The 17,612-nt window shown below is 43.0% G+C and overlaps 1 protein-coding gene across 5 annotated transcripts in view; it reads left to right on the top strand.

Moving 5' to 3' along the window:
- The window catches only part of LOC120553207 (thyrotropin-releasing hormone-degrading ectoenzyme-like), a 265,616-nt gene that overhangs the window by 203,333 nt on the left and 44,671 nt on the right, over positions 1 to 17,612 (top strand). For all 5 annotated transcript variants that reach the window (XM_039791371.1, XM_039791372.1, XM_039791373.1 and 2 more), the window contains 4 exons: positions 308 to 415; positions 9,226 to 9,393; positions 13,419 to 13,559; positions 13,965 to 14,046. In XM_039791371.1, the coding sequence (XP_039647305.1) occupies positions 308 to 415; positions 9,226 to 9,393; positions 13,419 to 13,559; positions 13,965 to 14,046 (499 nt within the window). The remainder of the gene's footprint in view (positions 1 to 307; positions 416 to 9,225; positions 9,394 to 13,418; positions 13,560 to 13,964; positions 14,047 to 17,612) is intronic.

Here is a 17,612-nt window from a genome sequence, read left to right as displayed (position 1 = left end):
ATACAAGCAAAACAGACTGTCAGTCACATCACTGGTCTCACCGTGATGCATTTCAAGAATAAAACATGAGGCACCACCACACTAATGTTGGAAAGGAAACATAAAAAAAACACAGAGCAGTTGCTCTCTGCTACCAGTCCGTGATAAGCTAAGTAAGTCCTGGCCCTATCTCTGTACTAGAGGGGAAACTGATATCCACGCTCCGCGCAGGAGGTTTTTGTAAAAAAAAAGAAGATGTACCTTTAAGTATCTGATGATAGACACAAGAATGTTATATATGCAATGTTTCCTGTTTGTCTCTCTTCAGGGAGTTACAGAGGGAGCTCATCATGTTAGCTTGTAGCTTCGGGAACAAACAGTGCCACCGTCAGGCGGTCGCCTACATCTCTGACTGGATCTCCAGCAACAAGAACAGGTACGCACACACACACACACACACACACACACACACACACACACACACATATATAGGCTACGCAATATACAGTCTGTGCAACTGACTGGCTTTATTATTTACCTTGGGCCACTACAGGTGGGAATTTATATAAAATAATGCAGAAGACAACGAAAACATTTCTGGGATTTGATTTCAAAGGTGTAAAAAAAACATGGACTCTTACTGTGTGCAAAGGGGTTTAAACCATGTTTACTTTATGACCTTGTCAGCCTTCGTTAAGTTGAATGCAGGCTGTATCTCCACCACCTGTGCGGATGCGGGTTGAATAATGTAAGTTGCTTTGGACAAAAACTTCTACCACATGTAATGTATTATTCCAGATTTGTATCTCAAAATGTGAAGTGGAGTAAACGTGTGTGATACCCAGTGTTCCCATGCAACAAGCTTTCAATTAGAGACAACCCCCCCACCCCCCTTCCACATCGATCCATTTGTTTGATTCCACTTTTCATTATTCTCCTCTCCGTCTGCCTTATAAGGTTTTCTCTTTCATGTGTTGCTGGCCCGTTCCGCTTCCTCTAGGACCTTAACAAAATCTGCTAAATTAGATTTCAAACAGCAAATTAAATAGAAACAGATGCTGGTGTTCTGTATGGGACAGCAGGGAGCAGATGATAAGAGGGGGGTGCTTACATTAAAGCTAAAACACTAAATTAACACACAGTTTCACACTCCATCCGGCAGATTTGATAAATTCTCAGAAAAGGAGCAGGCCACGTCCTCGCTAATGTCACATTCGTGTTTACGTACAGCACAGCAAAATATTTCACAACCTTTATGCCTTTTACGCCAACTGTTTTTCAGTCCTCTCGCTTTCAAAGTTAAGTTGTTGTTGACAGGGCGAGGGAGCTTTTCGCATCGCAACCATATGGCAGCGTTTTCTTTTTTTTGGAAAAGCTCCAATTTTCCGTCCTAAGTGTGGCCTTTTCAAATTTGAGAAGCAATTTGGAAACGCTCCATTTTCCGTGCCAGATAAATCAACATTCATAAAGGGCTAATCTCTCCAGGGGTGATTTTTTATTTATTTTATTATTTTTTTCTTTATAATTCATGCTCTATTCAGTGACGTTAATCCCATCTGGCGAGCACATGTATGTGCATTTCCTCCCCGTGTGTCCGAGTATTAACTAAAGACTGCTTTTTGTCAGAACACTATGATAATTAAAGTCAGGAGGAAGCTCATCTGCCCTGGCTTCATGATAACCTGAACTAAAAGACATGAAACTGAACTTTATTAAGCACTTGTGTAATTCTCTGAATAGTACAGTCGTTCTGTGCTTCTGCAGCAATGTGTATGAAACTACAGCTACAGCCCCCGAGAACAGGGACACCAAAAGAGAGCAGCCTCTGATATGAGTCAAACAGCAGACCTGCGTCACACCTGCGTCTCCTGCAGGAAAAGGGTGTCACGAACCACCTGCTGTAATCTGACTCCTGCCCAGAACAATGAGTGTAATTATTTCAGAGCCCAGCTAATATTTTAGTGCCTACATCCCTCTGGAATAGTAATCGTGTCCCACTGGGGTTTTATTGTAAATGAAGCGTCCAAATGGATCAAATAAAGAGCCCTTTTTGAAATGTATCTTGAAGTAACTGCAGCTATTGATGGATTACCTGGTAGGGGGTCCAGGGACAGCAATGAACTGCATTAACCCCCCCCAATTCCTTCATTCTCTGGATATACTACATGGGCCCAGGTTTGCTGTGTGTTGATAAACTGGCTATTCAGAGTTAGTTTTTCTCATGTGCAGCCCCAGTTCACTTAAAAAAAAAGTTACACTTTACTTGAAGGTATCTACATAAGAGTGACATGACACTGTCATGAACGTGTCATAAACAAGTCATAAAAGTTTATGACATAACTCTTCTTTTAGTAAGTGTCATTCGGTTTTTGTCATGACAAGTTATGGTTAGGGTTCATGTGTCATGACAGTGTCATGTGTTCATTTTAGTGTCATGTCACTTATAAAAAAACTCATGTTTCTCTGGTTATTATGATGACACACACATTACATTCATTTGCTGTAGCTGACGCTTATAAAAAGAAAATGCATTTAACCATAAAGAATTCCTAAAAATTAGCGAGAGTCATGCAATCAAGCAAAAATGTGCTTCACGTGCTACATTTCAGAAACAAGGTAGAGAAAGTTTTTTTTTTTTTCTTCATGTTTTCATGGGCCAAGTTGCAGTCTCAACAGGTACGTTCTCAGTTGGAAGATGTGTAGAGTTTCTGCTGTCCTGATGTAAGTGGAAAGCTTGTTCCACCATTATGGAGCCCGGCCGGCAAACAGTCAGGATTTTGTTGAGCGGTAGCCGGGAGTAGTGAGAGAGTAGAAAGCTGTTTGGCGGTATCAGAGCGTAGTGGACGGGCTGGGGTGGAAGGTTTAACCATGACCTGGATGTAGGGTGGACCTAAGCCACTTGGTACGCAACCGGTAGCCAATTCAGAGTGCGGCGGAGCAGTGTGGTGTGAAAGAATTTTAGTTAGATGGAAAACCAGCCTGGGCTGCTGCATTCTGATATAGAGGCAAGAGGGAGTTGCAGTAGTCTAGACAGTAAATGAGTTCGGAACAACTATTAACACTTTTGATTGCTGATCTGGTCGAACAATTTTCTTGATAAATCCACACCACTTGTGTATTCTCAGTGAAAAGATGCTCTTCCATTTCTGCAAATGTCTCATGTCAACCCTGTCTCTTAAAAAAAAAAAAAAAAAGAAACTTTCCCATACAACAAAACTGCATTCTCAATTATGTTTTGAGAGAAAAGTATTTTAAACGCGTGGTTAATGTTGAGAATTGAAACAAAACTACTTGGTTAGGTTTAGAAAAGATTGTTGTATGGGTTAAAATAAGCTTGTTGCATAACTAAAGTTACGTAAGTTAAGTATGTGACGTAGGTTAAGTACTGTACTTTAGTCAACGTTTGTTAGGTTTGAATGATAAACAGAACCCAAATGCAGACAGACACAGAGCCAGGAGTGCGAGTTTAACAGGTTTTATTCAAAGTACTCAAGTGTCCAGGTTTCCGGGACAGTAGGCCGGCTAGTGGCAGGGTCTGGTGGTGGTGGTGGTTCCAGTTCAGTGTATGGCAGGAGTGGAGCGGTAGCAGGGGTCAGGTTCCAATGGCAGCTGGAGGCAAAAGAAAAGGAATCAGGACAGTCAAACATACAGGTAGACTTAAACAGATAGGCAACAGTTTGTCTAGAGCGAGACTAACTGTGGCAGTCTTGTCTGTAGTCTGACGCAGAGCGGAGGAATGACCGGGTCTATGAAGCTGAGGTTGATTGTGGTAGATGAGAGGCAGCTGGAACCCTGACTCCCGCACACCAGATTCCACTCCTGCAATTAGGACGGACTGAGGGGGGAGAGGAGAGCCAGAGAAGCTACCTAGGGGCAGCGGGCCTGACAACGTTGACTTTTGATTTTACACGCGGCCAAACAGCAGTCTCCTGGATGAAAGTCCCGTGTTTTATGACCTACCCATCCACTCTGAACTCCCTATGCGGACTTTTCGCAGACTTTGATTACATACTTATTTGTGATATGTCGAAGACAAACACAATCGGGGTCAAAATACGTTTCCCTTGAAACATAATTAAGAATCCAGTTTTCTCTGTATTGGAACATCATTTTTGTTGGTGGACGTGCATTCATTCAATTGCTTTTAAGCTCCACGACTCGTTTTTTCTGTTGCATGTGTGGGGAATCACAATCTCCACAGACAGCCAGTCAAATCACTCACATCTTTTACTTAAATATGTTATAACCCCCCCCCGTTTCTCTGAGCATATACAGCTACTGTGGACTCTGTAGGGAGCCTACTTTAAATCATCTGTGTACATTTTTGATGGTAGCCTGTCTTGTGAAATAAGTTTGGCTTTCAGCTTCTCAAGGGCTGAGAGGACAGCTGCTTCTGAGGATAGAGGTCTGAGTCGGTGTGGATTGAAAGTATACAGTAGGCCCTTCGCGCCTCATGTCTGCCGGGGATTTGTGGAAACATTGTGCACTGTGGTCACAGAACCAGCACAGCAGTACTCTTCAGTCAGGCATTAAGCACCTGACAGAGGTCATGTTCCTCTGTCCAGTACTTTAAATGTTTTATTACTCCGGAGAAGTGATTTTCAAAATTCAGAGTGACATTTAGACTGCAGAGTCAGACAGACAGACAGACAGACAGAGCAGATGGTGGAGGGACATGTTTACTGTCAGGATGGGAGTTTGATGCAAAGGAAGAATTGAGTGGGAGGGAGAGATATTTCAGAGCTTTAGGATATAAAAAATTCTCTACAGACCGTTAAAAGACACACACACACACACAATCACACGACACACACACACACACACACACAACACACACACACTCAGTGTGTTAGTTAAGGGGATCAGAGCCATCTGGAGGTTCCCAGAGACTCTGCTCCTCCATTCTGCGGAGAAAAAAACTTATTTTTTTATTAGAAATAGCAGCAGCAAGTGTAGAGGTGTATGTGATAAAACAGTACTAGAAGCAGTACTAGCTGTAGACTCAGAAGTACTTCATGTTTTAGATGATAAATAACCTGATAGCCAGGGCCGTACTGGGACTGAAAATCAGCCTGGGACTTTAAGCTGGAGAGGCCTTTTACACGAGTGCCCTTGGTGCACGAGCAGAAGGATTTTTTTTTTGCAGTTATTTTAATTCTAATAGTGTTTTTATGGTATAAAGAGAATCAGATTACGCTGAAGACCTTCAAGAAACTTTAGGATGACACCTGCCTCCTCAGGTTGTATAAGCAAGTCACCACTGCACTGAACACAACCAGGTCAGCAAAACCTAATCTCCAACACATAAGTCACAGTATACTGCTAACTACCAGCATGTCATGTGCAGTCAGTTGGAGTGATAAAATAGTTACAAATACTCACACTCATATACTCAAAGACTACAATACAGTCAAGATGTGTGTGTGTGTGTGTGTGTGTGTGTGTGTGTGTGTGTGTGTGTGTGTGTGTGTGTGTGTGTGTGTGTGTGTGTGTGTGTGTGTGTGTGTGTGTGTGTGTGTGTGTTGTGTCCTTACTTTCTCAGCTTGGCCTCCCTGGCTCAGCTTGCCCTGTGATGGACCCTGCCTCTGCTTACTGATTGTGCAGCTACATATGCATGAGAAGAACATCAGTTATAAATATGACTAAGAATAAAACATTTTCTAGTTCAATCTGTGCTTCAGTCAAGTTATTATCTAGTATGTGGAACTATTGGCATTTTATCCTATATGCAAAAATCTGATTGATTGATTTGCCTAATATGATTGCCTACCCAGCCCTGCACACTGCCCCTCTACCTGTCTGTTTCCTGCTCTTCCTCTCTTCTCCTCTCTCCTCCTCCTGCTGCTGCTCCTCCTCCTCCTCCTCCTTTCTCCTCCTGCTCCTCCTCCTCCTCTCTCCTGCTACCTACCTCACATCACCAAATCCAAACCTGACTGAAAGTGAACTCTTTTTTCGGCGCCTTAAGTTTGAGCCAATCGGATGTCAGGAAAAACGAGGATCAGTCCAAGTTAGGAGAGGCCGCTCGTATCCCCTCAAGACAGAAAGTATTGGTTTGGCCCGGTCTGAAACACACACGCACACACAGACACAGCGCTCCGCTGCAGCTGAACGGCCGGCCAGGCCGGTCGCGTATGAGAAAAGAAAAAAAAACGTATGGACCACCGGCCGGTTCGGCCTGAAATGGACCGGCCGTTCGGGATTGTTCCCGGTATTCCCGATGGCCAATCCGCCCCTGCTGATAGCAGCTCAGACGTCATGGTATCTGGTCAAACACTCATATTCCTAAAAACACACACACTTGTGTTTGGCAGATGTCATCTGAGAAGGACTTTAATGCACACTGTGTGTGTGTGTGTGTGTGTGTGTGTGTGTGTGTGTGTGTGTGTGTGTGTGTGTGTGTGTGTGTGTGTGTGTGTGTGTGTGTGTGAGAGCTTGCTCTTAAGTGGAGCATCTCTAAAATTATTTCCCAGGTCAGTGAATGATGTAATTGTCCCTGCATCACTCACTCTGCACTTGCTCTGAATACACACACACATATTAAACACACACTCACACATGCACACACATGGTGTTCAGTATATAATTGTATGCTGCCAGCTGAGCTCACTGTATTGTCATGAAAAATTTTAGTTTTGGTTTACTGACAATTTAGGTTAAGTACACGCACACACACACACACACACACACACACACACACACACACACACACGCACACACACACACACACACAGTGAAATTATAGTGTGAAGGAAACATCACCTTTTTGCTTTACTGATGATTCAGGCCAGTAACCAGAGGCCTGTACTACGAAGCAAGATCAACATGGCCTGGATTTCTTTCAGTAATCCGGCTTCACCTAACCTAACAACCGCGGTCCATCATAACCTGTACTACGACGCTGGTTATCAACTAGTTCAGTCAACCAATCAGGGTTTCCCAATCCAGCGGCGCGCGCGTTCACATAAAAGAGGCGAGGTTTGCGCACCACGACCAATCGCAAACATCTACCAGAGCAGCATATTTTAAACAAGAAGAGCAAACTATAATTCTACATAAATATGAAAAACACAGACACGGTTTTACAGGCATAACGCAATACAGTCGCTGCTTCCTAAAACAGGAAGGAAAGCTGGCAAAAAAAAATAGCCGACGCTGTAGATGTTTAAATCACAACGCTTATTAATATCACTTCCTCATCAGTCAGGACCAAGATCTGACCATAATTACACTTGTGCTTTCCGTAAAGTGTCGTTGCTTTAGCCTATAATTTCAGTTGCAACCCTGGCAGTGGGAAGCGATCGTGAGAGCAAATAAAAAATATTAAAACATAATTCAAACCGATGTGCGCATTGGCGACACACGGCTCAAGAAGCCGCTATTTAATTCCCTCCCATTAAAATATATATATATATTTCATACAAATACCAATCAGGGAATGTTAACGGGTTGTCGATCTCTAAATGTTTTAACTTTTATGAGCGCATCTCTCTCTCTCTCTCTCTCTCTCTCTCTCTCTCTCTCTCTCTCTCTCTCTCTCTCTCTCTCTCTCTCTCTGCACCGAGCTGCGCCTGGTGTTCTAAGAACGGTGAAGCAGTTATCAATCGACCTATTGATTGGTCAGTAGGCGGTGCTTTTACACCGGTTGATCTCTGATCTCCGACTTAACCTGCTCCCGACCAGGTTAGGTGTTCAGCATGAGTTACCACGGCGATTGAACCCGATAACAACTAATCCACCTTCGTAGTACAGAAAATCCTGGGTTGAACCTGAAGTTAGCTCGTTAACACCAAATCCTGCTTCGTAGTACAGGCCTCAGCTGGAGCATGGAGTGTGTGTGTATTTTTACACCCAACAGCAGAAACCGTATTTACCTGCAGTAACTCCACTTCATTGAGCGTGCACCCGTGTTGTTCAACATCATTGAGGCTCCACCTTGACGTGCTGTAGATTGTCTTCTTATCGTTCAGCCTCCACCTCAAGCTCTGCCTCCTTCCCCCCAACAGGAAGGAGACTAGCAGAGAAAACTGAGGGACAGTTTGTGTAACCAGACCTCAATCCACATTTTGCCTGACTGACTCAAGTTGCACTAAACTGCAAACTCCATCTTAACAAGGATCAACAAGTTCAGTTCTCTATTATAAGATTTGTCCGATGTAGATGAAAAGGTTTTGTAGTTTTACTTTTGTAGTTCTTGTCTCACATTGTGGGAGATATTGTCACTGTCACAAATTCGTGGCATCTCCGACTCTGAATCATAACTGACACGAATTAAACACGGCTGCTTGAAAAATAACATGACATCAACGTGGCACAAGCCCAGCCGCCAGCTGTTCACCCACAACGTCCCCTCTGAAGTCAAAGCCCCTCGTCTGGGATCAGTTTGCCAAGCAAGCTCAGAGTTGGTAGCCTGACAAGCCAGACCCACATCCAGATGTTGAGGTCTGGGAACTCCCCATTGGCAGGGCTCAATCCGAGGGGCGGGATAAACGGTTGTCTTTCAAATTCCCTCTGCACGCAATAGGATAGCGCTACAACCAGGCAGAGCAACGAAGAAGGGCTAGTTGATAGATTAAACTTTTGCCGTATCCGGTCGGCAAAACTCCGAACACATCTTCCTTCTTTAAGAATGACTTCAGTGCCGTTCTTTGTTCTTTTCTCAAAGAAAAGCTGAACTCCAAGTCTTCCAGAAGACCGCTGTTCCCAGCAGCAGCTGCCATAAGCCCCGCCCACCAACTCTATACACGATGTGATTGGTCTAGCTAGCTAGCTGTCTTGCTAGAAGGCTCATATGTCAGTACAGCATCATCTGTATTAGAGAAAAGAGTCACTTTATCCAATCTTTAAAGTGAATAAAATAGCTTTGCCAGCCTACTTACTGGAGTTCCACAGCCACACATATCCTATACAAGTAAATTGTTGTATGTATTATTTGTGTCCCCTTTTATAATTGCTTTTAAGAAATTTAAAAATAGTCCACAGGGGGAGTGAAGGGGTGTTTTAATGGAAACAGTATTTCTCACTTAGCATCCAGAGTCCTGCTTAATCCTGCGTCTTATCACGGTTTTTAGCTTCATAACCTTTCCTGGTCCACTGTCACGCTCAGATCCTGTCGCTGTTGCTGCACAGAAGTCAAACACTTATCAGCAACCCTAAAATGTGACACACACTCGCTGTAGTGGAGATGTGGCCGATTTGTGTCGGCCTGATCGCTAGATTTTCCTTTCTTTTTTTTTTTTTTCTTTCTAGGATTCCTCCCAACATCAGAGACATCGTTTACTGCACTGGGGTCAGTCTGATGGACGAGGACGTGTGGGAGTTCATCTGGATGAAGTTTCACTCCACCAACGCCATTTCAGAGAAGAAGATCCTGCTGGAGGCGCTGACCTGCTCGGACAACACCTTCCTCCTCAACAGGTACGAAAGGAACACACACAGCTGTTTCCAGATGGTTGAACGCTGCAATTAAAAAACAAAAAGATGTCTGTATTTTCAACCCGTTCACACTCCTCATATAAATACTGGCACGCTTTCAGTCGCGGCTCTCAGCAAAGTTACGCAAAATTTACCCTTTCAGCTGCAACGCGTAAAGCCGCAACGCGTAACTCGTGCGGCACTCTAATATGCGTAAGTATTAAGTAGGGATGCACCGAATCCAGGATTCGGCTTCGGATTCGGCCGAATATTTGGCTTTTTGATGGGGTCCGGGACCGGGACCCGAACCCTACGCTTGCATTACGCTGGTCGACGTAATAATTACACCTTGCAAAGTAAACCTGTACTAAATGCACCTTATTCAAATGCACTTCATAGACACTTTATGGGAAGTTGCAATAGCACAAGTTCTTTACAGCTTTTTACTGGTTTGAATGATTGTCTATGTGATTGTCTTTTATGTACTGTATGTTCCTCTGTATGTATTGCCTTTTTTTCACCTGATTGGCACCAAGACAAATTCCAATCAACTGTGTTGACATGGCAATAAAGTATTGAACTTGAAATTGCTTCCCTCTCCACTCTAAAAATGTGTAAGATGTATTTTCAGACTTCTTTCTTTTTTTTATGTGGGTAAAACCATGTTAACAAAATATTGATCATACCAGAGTAGTTTAACATGCATTAAAATGTGTCTGGAGTGGGACTTTAAAAGCTCCATTAATCAACGTTATTGATTGTAGTCGAAAAAAAACTCTTTCCCTGGGTTCGCTTGAACTGCAGTTGCAAGAAAAAATGTATTTGATCAATATCCATACTTTGTATCCTACGTGTAATCGTAGACAAACAGCCGCCTACCTTGTTACATGGAGGATTCAATAGTCACCCTCTGACCTTTTTATGCCCGATGTTCCACTTTCTTCACCTGCTCTCTAACTGCCCGTGTGTACAGTGGCTTGTTTAGTTGAAAACAGCTGCCTGCTGCTGGAAACAAGATTAATGCGAGCTGTGAGACTGAACCCAGTAAAGGTGCAGGCAACAATAAGTTGATAGACACTAAGGCTATGTTTAGATGGAAACGATCTGAAGAGAAAACGCAAAAGTGGCGTTGGGTTATCACTTTTTATTCCGCGTTTAGACGAGCGTTTTGGGGGGGGAAATCTGCGTGCATACGGTGATGCAAAAGTGTGTGGAAATCAATGTAGTATGCACACCAGGCAGCTAGGTGGTAATGTGAAGCACTGCCACACAACACCACCAAGTCTGCGCGCCTGCGTGGAACCTTCCTTCCACTTCTCTCCCTAGTAGCGCGAAACCAAAACGTGGCGAGGCGAACAACAAAAGTTGACAATTTTGTCTGGACAGACGAGGAGGTGGCACAACAGGGCCTGGACTGGGAGTCCTGCCAGTCAAAATATATAGACATATGGACCGAATTTCTTCAGCAGTATCCTGTACCTGGAGGGACGTCCTAGCCACACGAGAAAGACACTATCTGTAAAAGTCAGATATCACATCAAAATGAATGGCAGTCAATGGAATGCTAACAGGAGGTAATGGCTTGTTAGCAACAAAATGGCGCCATAGGGGCTACGCGTTCCGGGGAGAGGCTTTACCCCCTTGCTCCCTCCTCCTCATCCCGTCTCCTCCCCCTCCCTTCCGCGCACTAACCCCCCAACCCCCACCCCCAAATCCTTCTTGTCGGTTAAAGGCTGGAACACTGTTTGTTATGTTTCGTGTTGCAGGTTGGCACAATTTTTGTTGCCGTTTGTGGAGCCTGGGCTGTCTACAGAGACCGCGTTTTTTTACAGTGTGTTCAGGGGACAGGCAGCTAGCAGATAGTGAGGAGATGTTTTTTACAGTGTGTTCAGGGGACAGGCAGCTAGCAGATAGTGAGGAGATGTTTTTACAGTGTGTTCAGGGGACAGGCAGCTAGCAGATAGTGAGGAGATGTTTTTTACAGTGTGTTCAGGGGACAGGCAGCTAGCAGATAGTGAGGAGATGTTTTTTACAGTGTGTTCAGGGGACAGGCAGCTAGCAGATAGCGAGGAGATGTTTGCTGTATGTGACGAAACATATTGTAGCCTAAAAAACGCGTGACATCGCTTAGAGCACCTTTGAGTACATTAAGCTGATACATACTTTTATTTTAGTAAAGTTTTGAATGCAGACTTTTACTTGTAGTGAAATATTTTCAGTGTGGTCTTAGTACTTTTACTCCTGTAAAGGATCTGAATACTTCTTCCACCTCTGATGATAATAACAATACTTTGGCGAAAACATGCCGATTTTTTTTTTTAAACTGCAGCAAGTTTTAGTTGATTTTCATGGTGCACTGCAAAAGAACCAGAATGTAAAGTGAAATGTACAGTGAAAATTTGCCTGAGGCCATACATCTACGTAAATCTGCCCGTGTGTGTGTTTGTGTGTGCATGCGTGTTTATCAGGACCTAACTGTCGCTACCTCTTGTTGAGAAAAATAGCAAGGATGAATCTCACACATGCTCAAAACTGTACAGCGAGCCAGATCTGTGTGTGTTTGTGTGTGTGTGTGTGTGTGTGTGTGTGTGTGTGTGTGTGTGTGTGTGTGTGTGTGTGTGTGTGTGTGTGTGTGTGTGTGTGTGTGTGTGTGTGTGTGTGTGTGTGTGTGTGTGTCTGTCAGGTATTGATTTTTTCAGCCACAGTAAATTGTTCTGCAATCAGAGAGGTAGTACTGCATGTTCAGATAGCAGCTAAAACACACACACACAAATATACAAACACACACACACAAATATAAACACACATACACACACACACACACATATAAAATAAAAATAAAACCACACCACAGAAACACACTGATTGGTCACACAGGAAATGGTTTCAGCACAGAGGGATTGTGGGAAGAGAGACAGAAAATTGATTTGGTGGTTTAATGAAAAAACAGCAGCTACACACACACACACACACACACGCACACACACACACACACACACACACACACACACACAGTAATACAGAGAAATGGAAACAGAAAGTAAAGGAGGATGAAGGTAAACTCTGAACACAATGTTGGATCAGTGAACATCCATTTTATTGTGAAACTCTGTTCTGTCTCTTTGTCTTGCTCAGTCTCACATCTTAAAAAAAAAGCACTTTAGAAACTTTGTGTTTACACGTCAGGATTCTGCAGCCATGCTCTTTGTGCGATCACCCGGTTTCTGTAAATCCTCTAAATCTATAACAATCTGGGAGAAATCCGATTACTGTAGCTCATGTAGGTCAAGTGTCTCCATTTCAGAGGAGTAATTCCTAGTCCCACGCTGCAGCAGGGCTCTTAACAGCAAAACAAAAACTACAAAATGTCAATTACTTATGTATGTGCTATTTTGAGACCAAAAAATAAGTTCTGTAAAATATTTTTGGCTGAATTTTGATAACTGCATAGTTTTTAGTCACGAGGAATGTCATTTTTGCCCCTTTTAAAAAAGGCGAAAAAAACAATTTTAAGGGTTTAATATCTTCACATATAACTCCTTGAGCTATGAAATTGGGTAGGGGCACGGACAAAATGGTGTGCAACAGATCCAAATGATTAAAAGAAACAAGCAGATCTAACATTTTTCATTACTGGCCCTTGACAATTCGTAAAAGTGCAGAATGGTTGGTTTTGGCGCCCCAGGCAGTCCGTTTCCATACTTCGGGCTAAAAACGCAGTATTTGATTGATGTCATACCTAATTTAATTTGCTCTAACATAAACAGAATCCGGTATACGACAAGTATGACAAGCTAAGGTTGCAATTTGCTTTGCTGAGACTCAAAGTTTGTGTGAAAACAGGTATATGTGTGTGGAAATTCCTTCCATGTTGTCTTCCAGGCCTATTAAAGAAAAAAATAATTTTGCAGTTAATGGCTGCACAGTCGGACTTTTGTTTTTCAAGACCACAACAGCCACAACCTTTGACCTGGATTGATCCTAATTACAATGATTACTGAGCTTGGCTGTGTCTCTGTGTCTCCCAGGTTACTGAACCTGTCTTTAACCTCTGACCTGGTCCCAGAGCAGGACGTGATCGACGTCATCATCCACGTGGGCAGAAACCCGCAGGGTCGAAACCTTGGCTGGAAATACTTCAGAGAAAAGTGGGACATACTCAACGCACGGTGAGTCAGTCAGTCCATGTATGAGTATTTGTACATGTTGTACTGTTATTAGTGTTGTACTGTAAAGCAGTGGTTCCCAAAGTGGGGTCCTTGAATGAGTTCCACAGGGTCCCCAGCACAAAGGAGGAATCATTTATTTCACTGTAACTACATCCATAATTAACACAATGACAGAATGTATGACTATTTGGGTCATGGGTTTCATACACTTTCTGTAATAAAAGATCTAAAAGCAAAAATCCTATCAGATGGGGGGGGGGGCCCTGGGACGAAGTCTTATCAAATGGGGGATCTGCGATCTAACTTGCTTCAGTTTATGGGTCCTTGACGAGAAAAAGTTTGGGAACCACTGCTGTAAAGAAACAAAATACTTGTAATACTAACTGTCTCGCTGTCTCTGTTCAGTTATGGTGAAGCGTTGTTCATGAATTCGAAGCTCATCGGTGGAGTCACAGAGTTCCTGAACACCGAGAAAGAACTCAATGAGGTAAATACACAAACATACACACATTAGTGAAGTAAGATTTAGAGGTAAATGTGGTCCAATTTCCACCCTCTGACCACCTGTCTCCACTTAGCTCTTAGCCAGCTTCACAGATACAATGGTAATATAAGGGAAGGCATTCAGAAAGCATTTCCACTCATCATTCTACACTCAGTACCACCATAATGACAAAGCAAAAAGAGGATCGGGTTTTTTTGTGCAAATTAATTCAAAAGAAAAAACTGAAATATCACATTGACATAAGTGTCCAGACCCTCAGGTGCCTCTCATTTCTCTTGATCATCTTTGAGATGCTTCGACACCTCGATTGCAGTCCACCGGTGGTGAATCCAACTGATTGGACATGATTTGAAAAAGGCACACACCTCTCTATACAAAAGTCTCACAGGAACTGCCTGCAAAGCTCAGAGACAGGATAGTGTCAAGGCTAAAAACCTGTCTGCTGCATTGAAGGTTCCCAAGAGCGGAAGAGTGGCTTCCAAGATTCTTAAATTGAAGAAGTTTGGAACAACTTGGCACCTGGCAAAAACTTAGCAATCGGGGGAGAAGGGCCTTTAGTAAGACCATGTTTACACTTGCTTTTATAATGCGTCTTGGGCGATTAGATAACTAGTGGACAACACTAAATACAAGTCTAAACGACCACAGGACGTGGTGGTTGTTTTAGTGACGGCGAGCCATCATTCTATAACGTGACCATTTTACTTACCATTTAAGTGTTGCGTGAACATTTGTTCAACGTTTTGCCCCGATGGAAGCAGATGTGTTGGATCCTGCTGAGAGCGATCTCTCCGCCAACGTGACTGGCGAGAGTGTGGACGTTATAACTGTGCGCGGGGGCCCTTTGACCTTCTGGAAGTGAGGTAGGCCATAACGAAATCTGAACACACGTGCTATCAGCTGGAGACGCATGATAGACAGGTGATGTTTTTTTCTGCCCGCCAGTTTGGTGCCTTTTTAGGGCGTTTTCACACCTATAGTTTGTTTGCTTTAGTCCAAATCAGTTGATGAGTTTGTAAACTTGGAGCGGTTTCCCCTTGGTTCGGTTTAGTTTCACACCTGGAAAATTCCAAGCGTACCAAAATGCGTCATTACAAATCACGCAACAACGTTTACCCCGCTTATTGGTCAGATGTGTATGGGGGCCGGGGCAAGAAAGTAAATACAGGAAGAAGGTCCTGTGTTGGACTAGTGCATATTTCTTGCAACTCCATGGTCAAACCAGCTCATTTATATAATCAGACATTGTTTCGCGAGCAACGTTGCGACGTCTGCTCTGGTCACCGAGACTTCGCTCTGCTCTGCTGGTGTTTGTCTCCTACTTTAGCGGCGGCTGCTTTGACCACGGAGATGCAAGCTTGACTGCCGTCTGTTTCTGTGAGAAAACCACTGCAAGCGGCTACAGTTTGCTGCTCTACTGCACCGTAGATTGCAAAGCACACCTGACTACAGGAGACATCAGCTCAGACTTGTGGAGTATATATGGTTGGTGCAGTTCGAGGTAGGATCACGTTCTCACCACAAACGAACCGCTCCAGAGTTTGATTGAAAGCATGCCGAGATCACCTCATCAAGCAGGTCTTGGTGCGCTTGTTTGGTCCGCTTTAGGTGCGCACCCAAGTGCGATTGCTGCGTTTTCACCTGCCCAAACGAACTCTTGTGCGATTCAACCGAACTAAACGAGGCAGATGTGAAAGCGCCCTTAGAGGCTGAGAAGTCAACTGCAGGGCCTCATGTCCTTCAGATGGATCGTGGCATTAATGTGTTCTCCAGAAAAAAAAAAAACTAGTAATCAGAGAATTCAAAATCTGTTGATGATTATTTGAAGAGAATACAGCAGCAATGACAACAGTTACTGTATTAGTTACAAATATTTATTTATATTTTAGTGGTTTTCATGAAACTCCCAAGATGCTCTACCAAAAGAGGAAAGTAGGAATTAAATGAAACTGAAGGAGAAGTGACCTTCTAAGTACTCACATGGTCATGGTTTGTTGTGGGTGTTTCTGAACACAAATCTGTCTCTGCATTTTATTTTTTTTGTGTTGAAACCTTTTCGTTTGAGTTCTCTTCAATTCCTGTTGGTATGGTAACAACAAGCAGCCACAGCGTGGGATTTATAGTCTCTGAACAGAATCTCCACATATTAAAATGGGACCCCTGAATACAAAAACTGCCTGAATGAAGAGAATGATGTACCTATTTTTTTGGGGGGGAAGCAAATGTGAAAAATGTGTCTTTTGGTAAGTCACAGAGGGAAGAAGGGGTAGAAGACATGAAATGAAAATGTAGATAGAGGAGAAGAGGGCAGGAAGAGAAAGAGGGAAAAGATAGAGGAGTGGAAAGTAAAGGAGAGCAATGGAGTTAACAATATGAACTGTATTAAAGTGAGTTGAAGGGATGGATTTTCTTCTGCGCTCCAGTGAATCTGTCAAACTTTGAACAATTTAAGTTTCCTCTTTCAGTCCTTAACTTTGAAAATCACATTCATTCCCCATTTCCAACAGCTCAGAGTTTCTCTTTCCACAACAGAAGTTTCTCTTTAATATTTCAACCCTCATGCTGGAAACTTTCCATGTAATTACCGTACTTTAAAACTGTTTCACTTTCATACCTCGAATTTCATGCTGGACATTTTACCTCTCATGTTGTTTGATTAATATCACATTTTCTGGCCAAAAGTATGTGTTCTTTGGAGTTGTGAAGTGGGAGGGCTGGTTGTTACTTGACTCGGAAACATGGGATTCTAATCTAATCACGCTATAGATTGTCCGTTTAATTATTTCATCATGTTTCTGTAAAATCACATTTAGTCTGTCATTTTGGCACGGCAGATGGGTCTAAATACTACAGTACCCATGAGCCTCTGCCGGCATTATGGAGAAGAGGCCAGTCAAAATGCATGAATTAGAACGGTAGCAAATTCAAAATGCTTCTCGTTACAGTGGAGAACAAAACAGGGCGCCATAATTTCTGAATTCACCCCCAGTTGAAGCAGAATTTAAAAGTGAATTGATTTAAGCTGCAGGATAATTTCAGTTTTCTGTGAAACATCGCTGTCTTTAACAGACTTTTCTGTTGATGTTACTAAAATGAACCTTGGGAGTTGTAGTTAAAGTCTGTTTTTATGAACACAGGCTTGTTGATTCAGTGGCAACGCACTACTAAGGTTGTTTGTTCATTTTCATCTTACTTTGTGGCTGGAATGCAACCTTTAGGACAAAACTAACATTTTTAGCTACAGTAACAAAGACTACCAATACCTAAATCATCAGTTTGTTGTTGCTTAATTTAAACACTATTACTGTATATTGTGGGCTGTAAGGACCTTTTTAGCCTATTGGGTGCTGCAATATTCCTGTCTTTTCACAGAGGTGTTTCTAATATTCTAATATCTTTTCTATCATCTTTCCTTCCTTCCTTCCTTCCTTCCTTCCTTCCTTCCTTCCTTCCTTCCTTCCTTCCTTCCTTCCTTCCTTCCTCATATCTTGTCTTACCATTTCTACTTTTCCTTGTCTGCTCAACTTCCCTTCTTCCCTTCATTATTT

The sequence above is a fragment of the Perca fluviatilis genome, chromosome 23 (assembly GCF_010015445.1).
Source record: "Perca fluviatilis chromosome 23, GENO_Pfluv_1.0, whole genome shotgun sequence".
Lineage (NCBI taxonomy): Eukaryota > Metazoa > Chordata > Actinopteri > Perciformes > Percidae > Perca > Perca fluviatilis.
The sequence above is the reverse complement of the archived record's forward strand: the minus strand, read 5'-3'. Positions and strand labels throughout refer to the sequence as shown.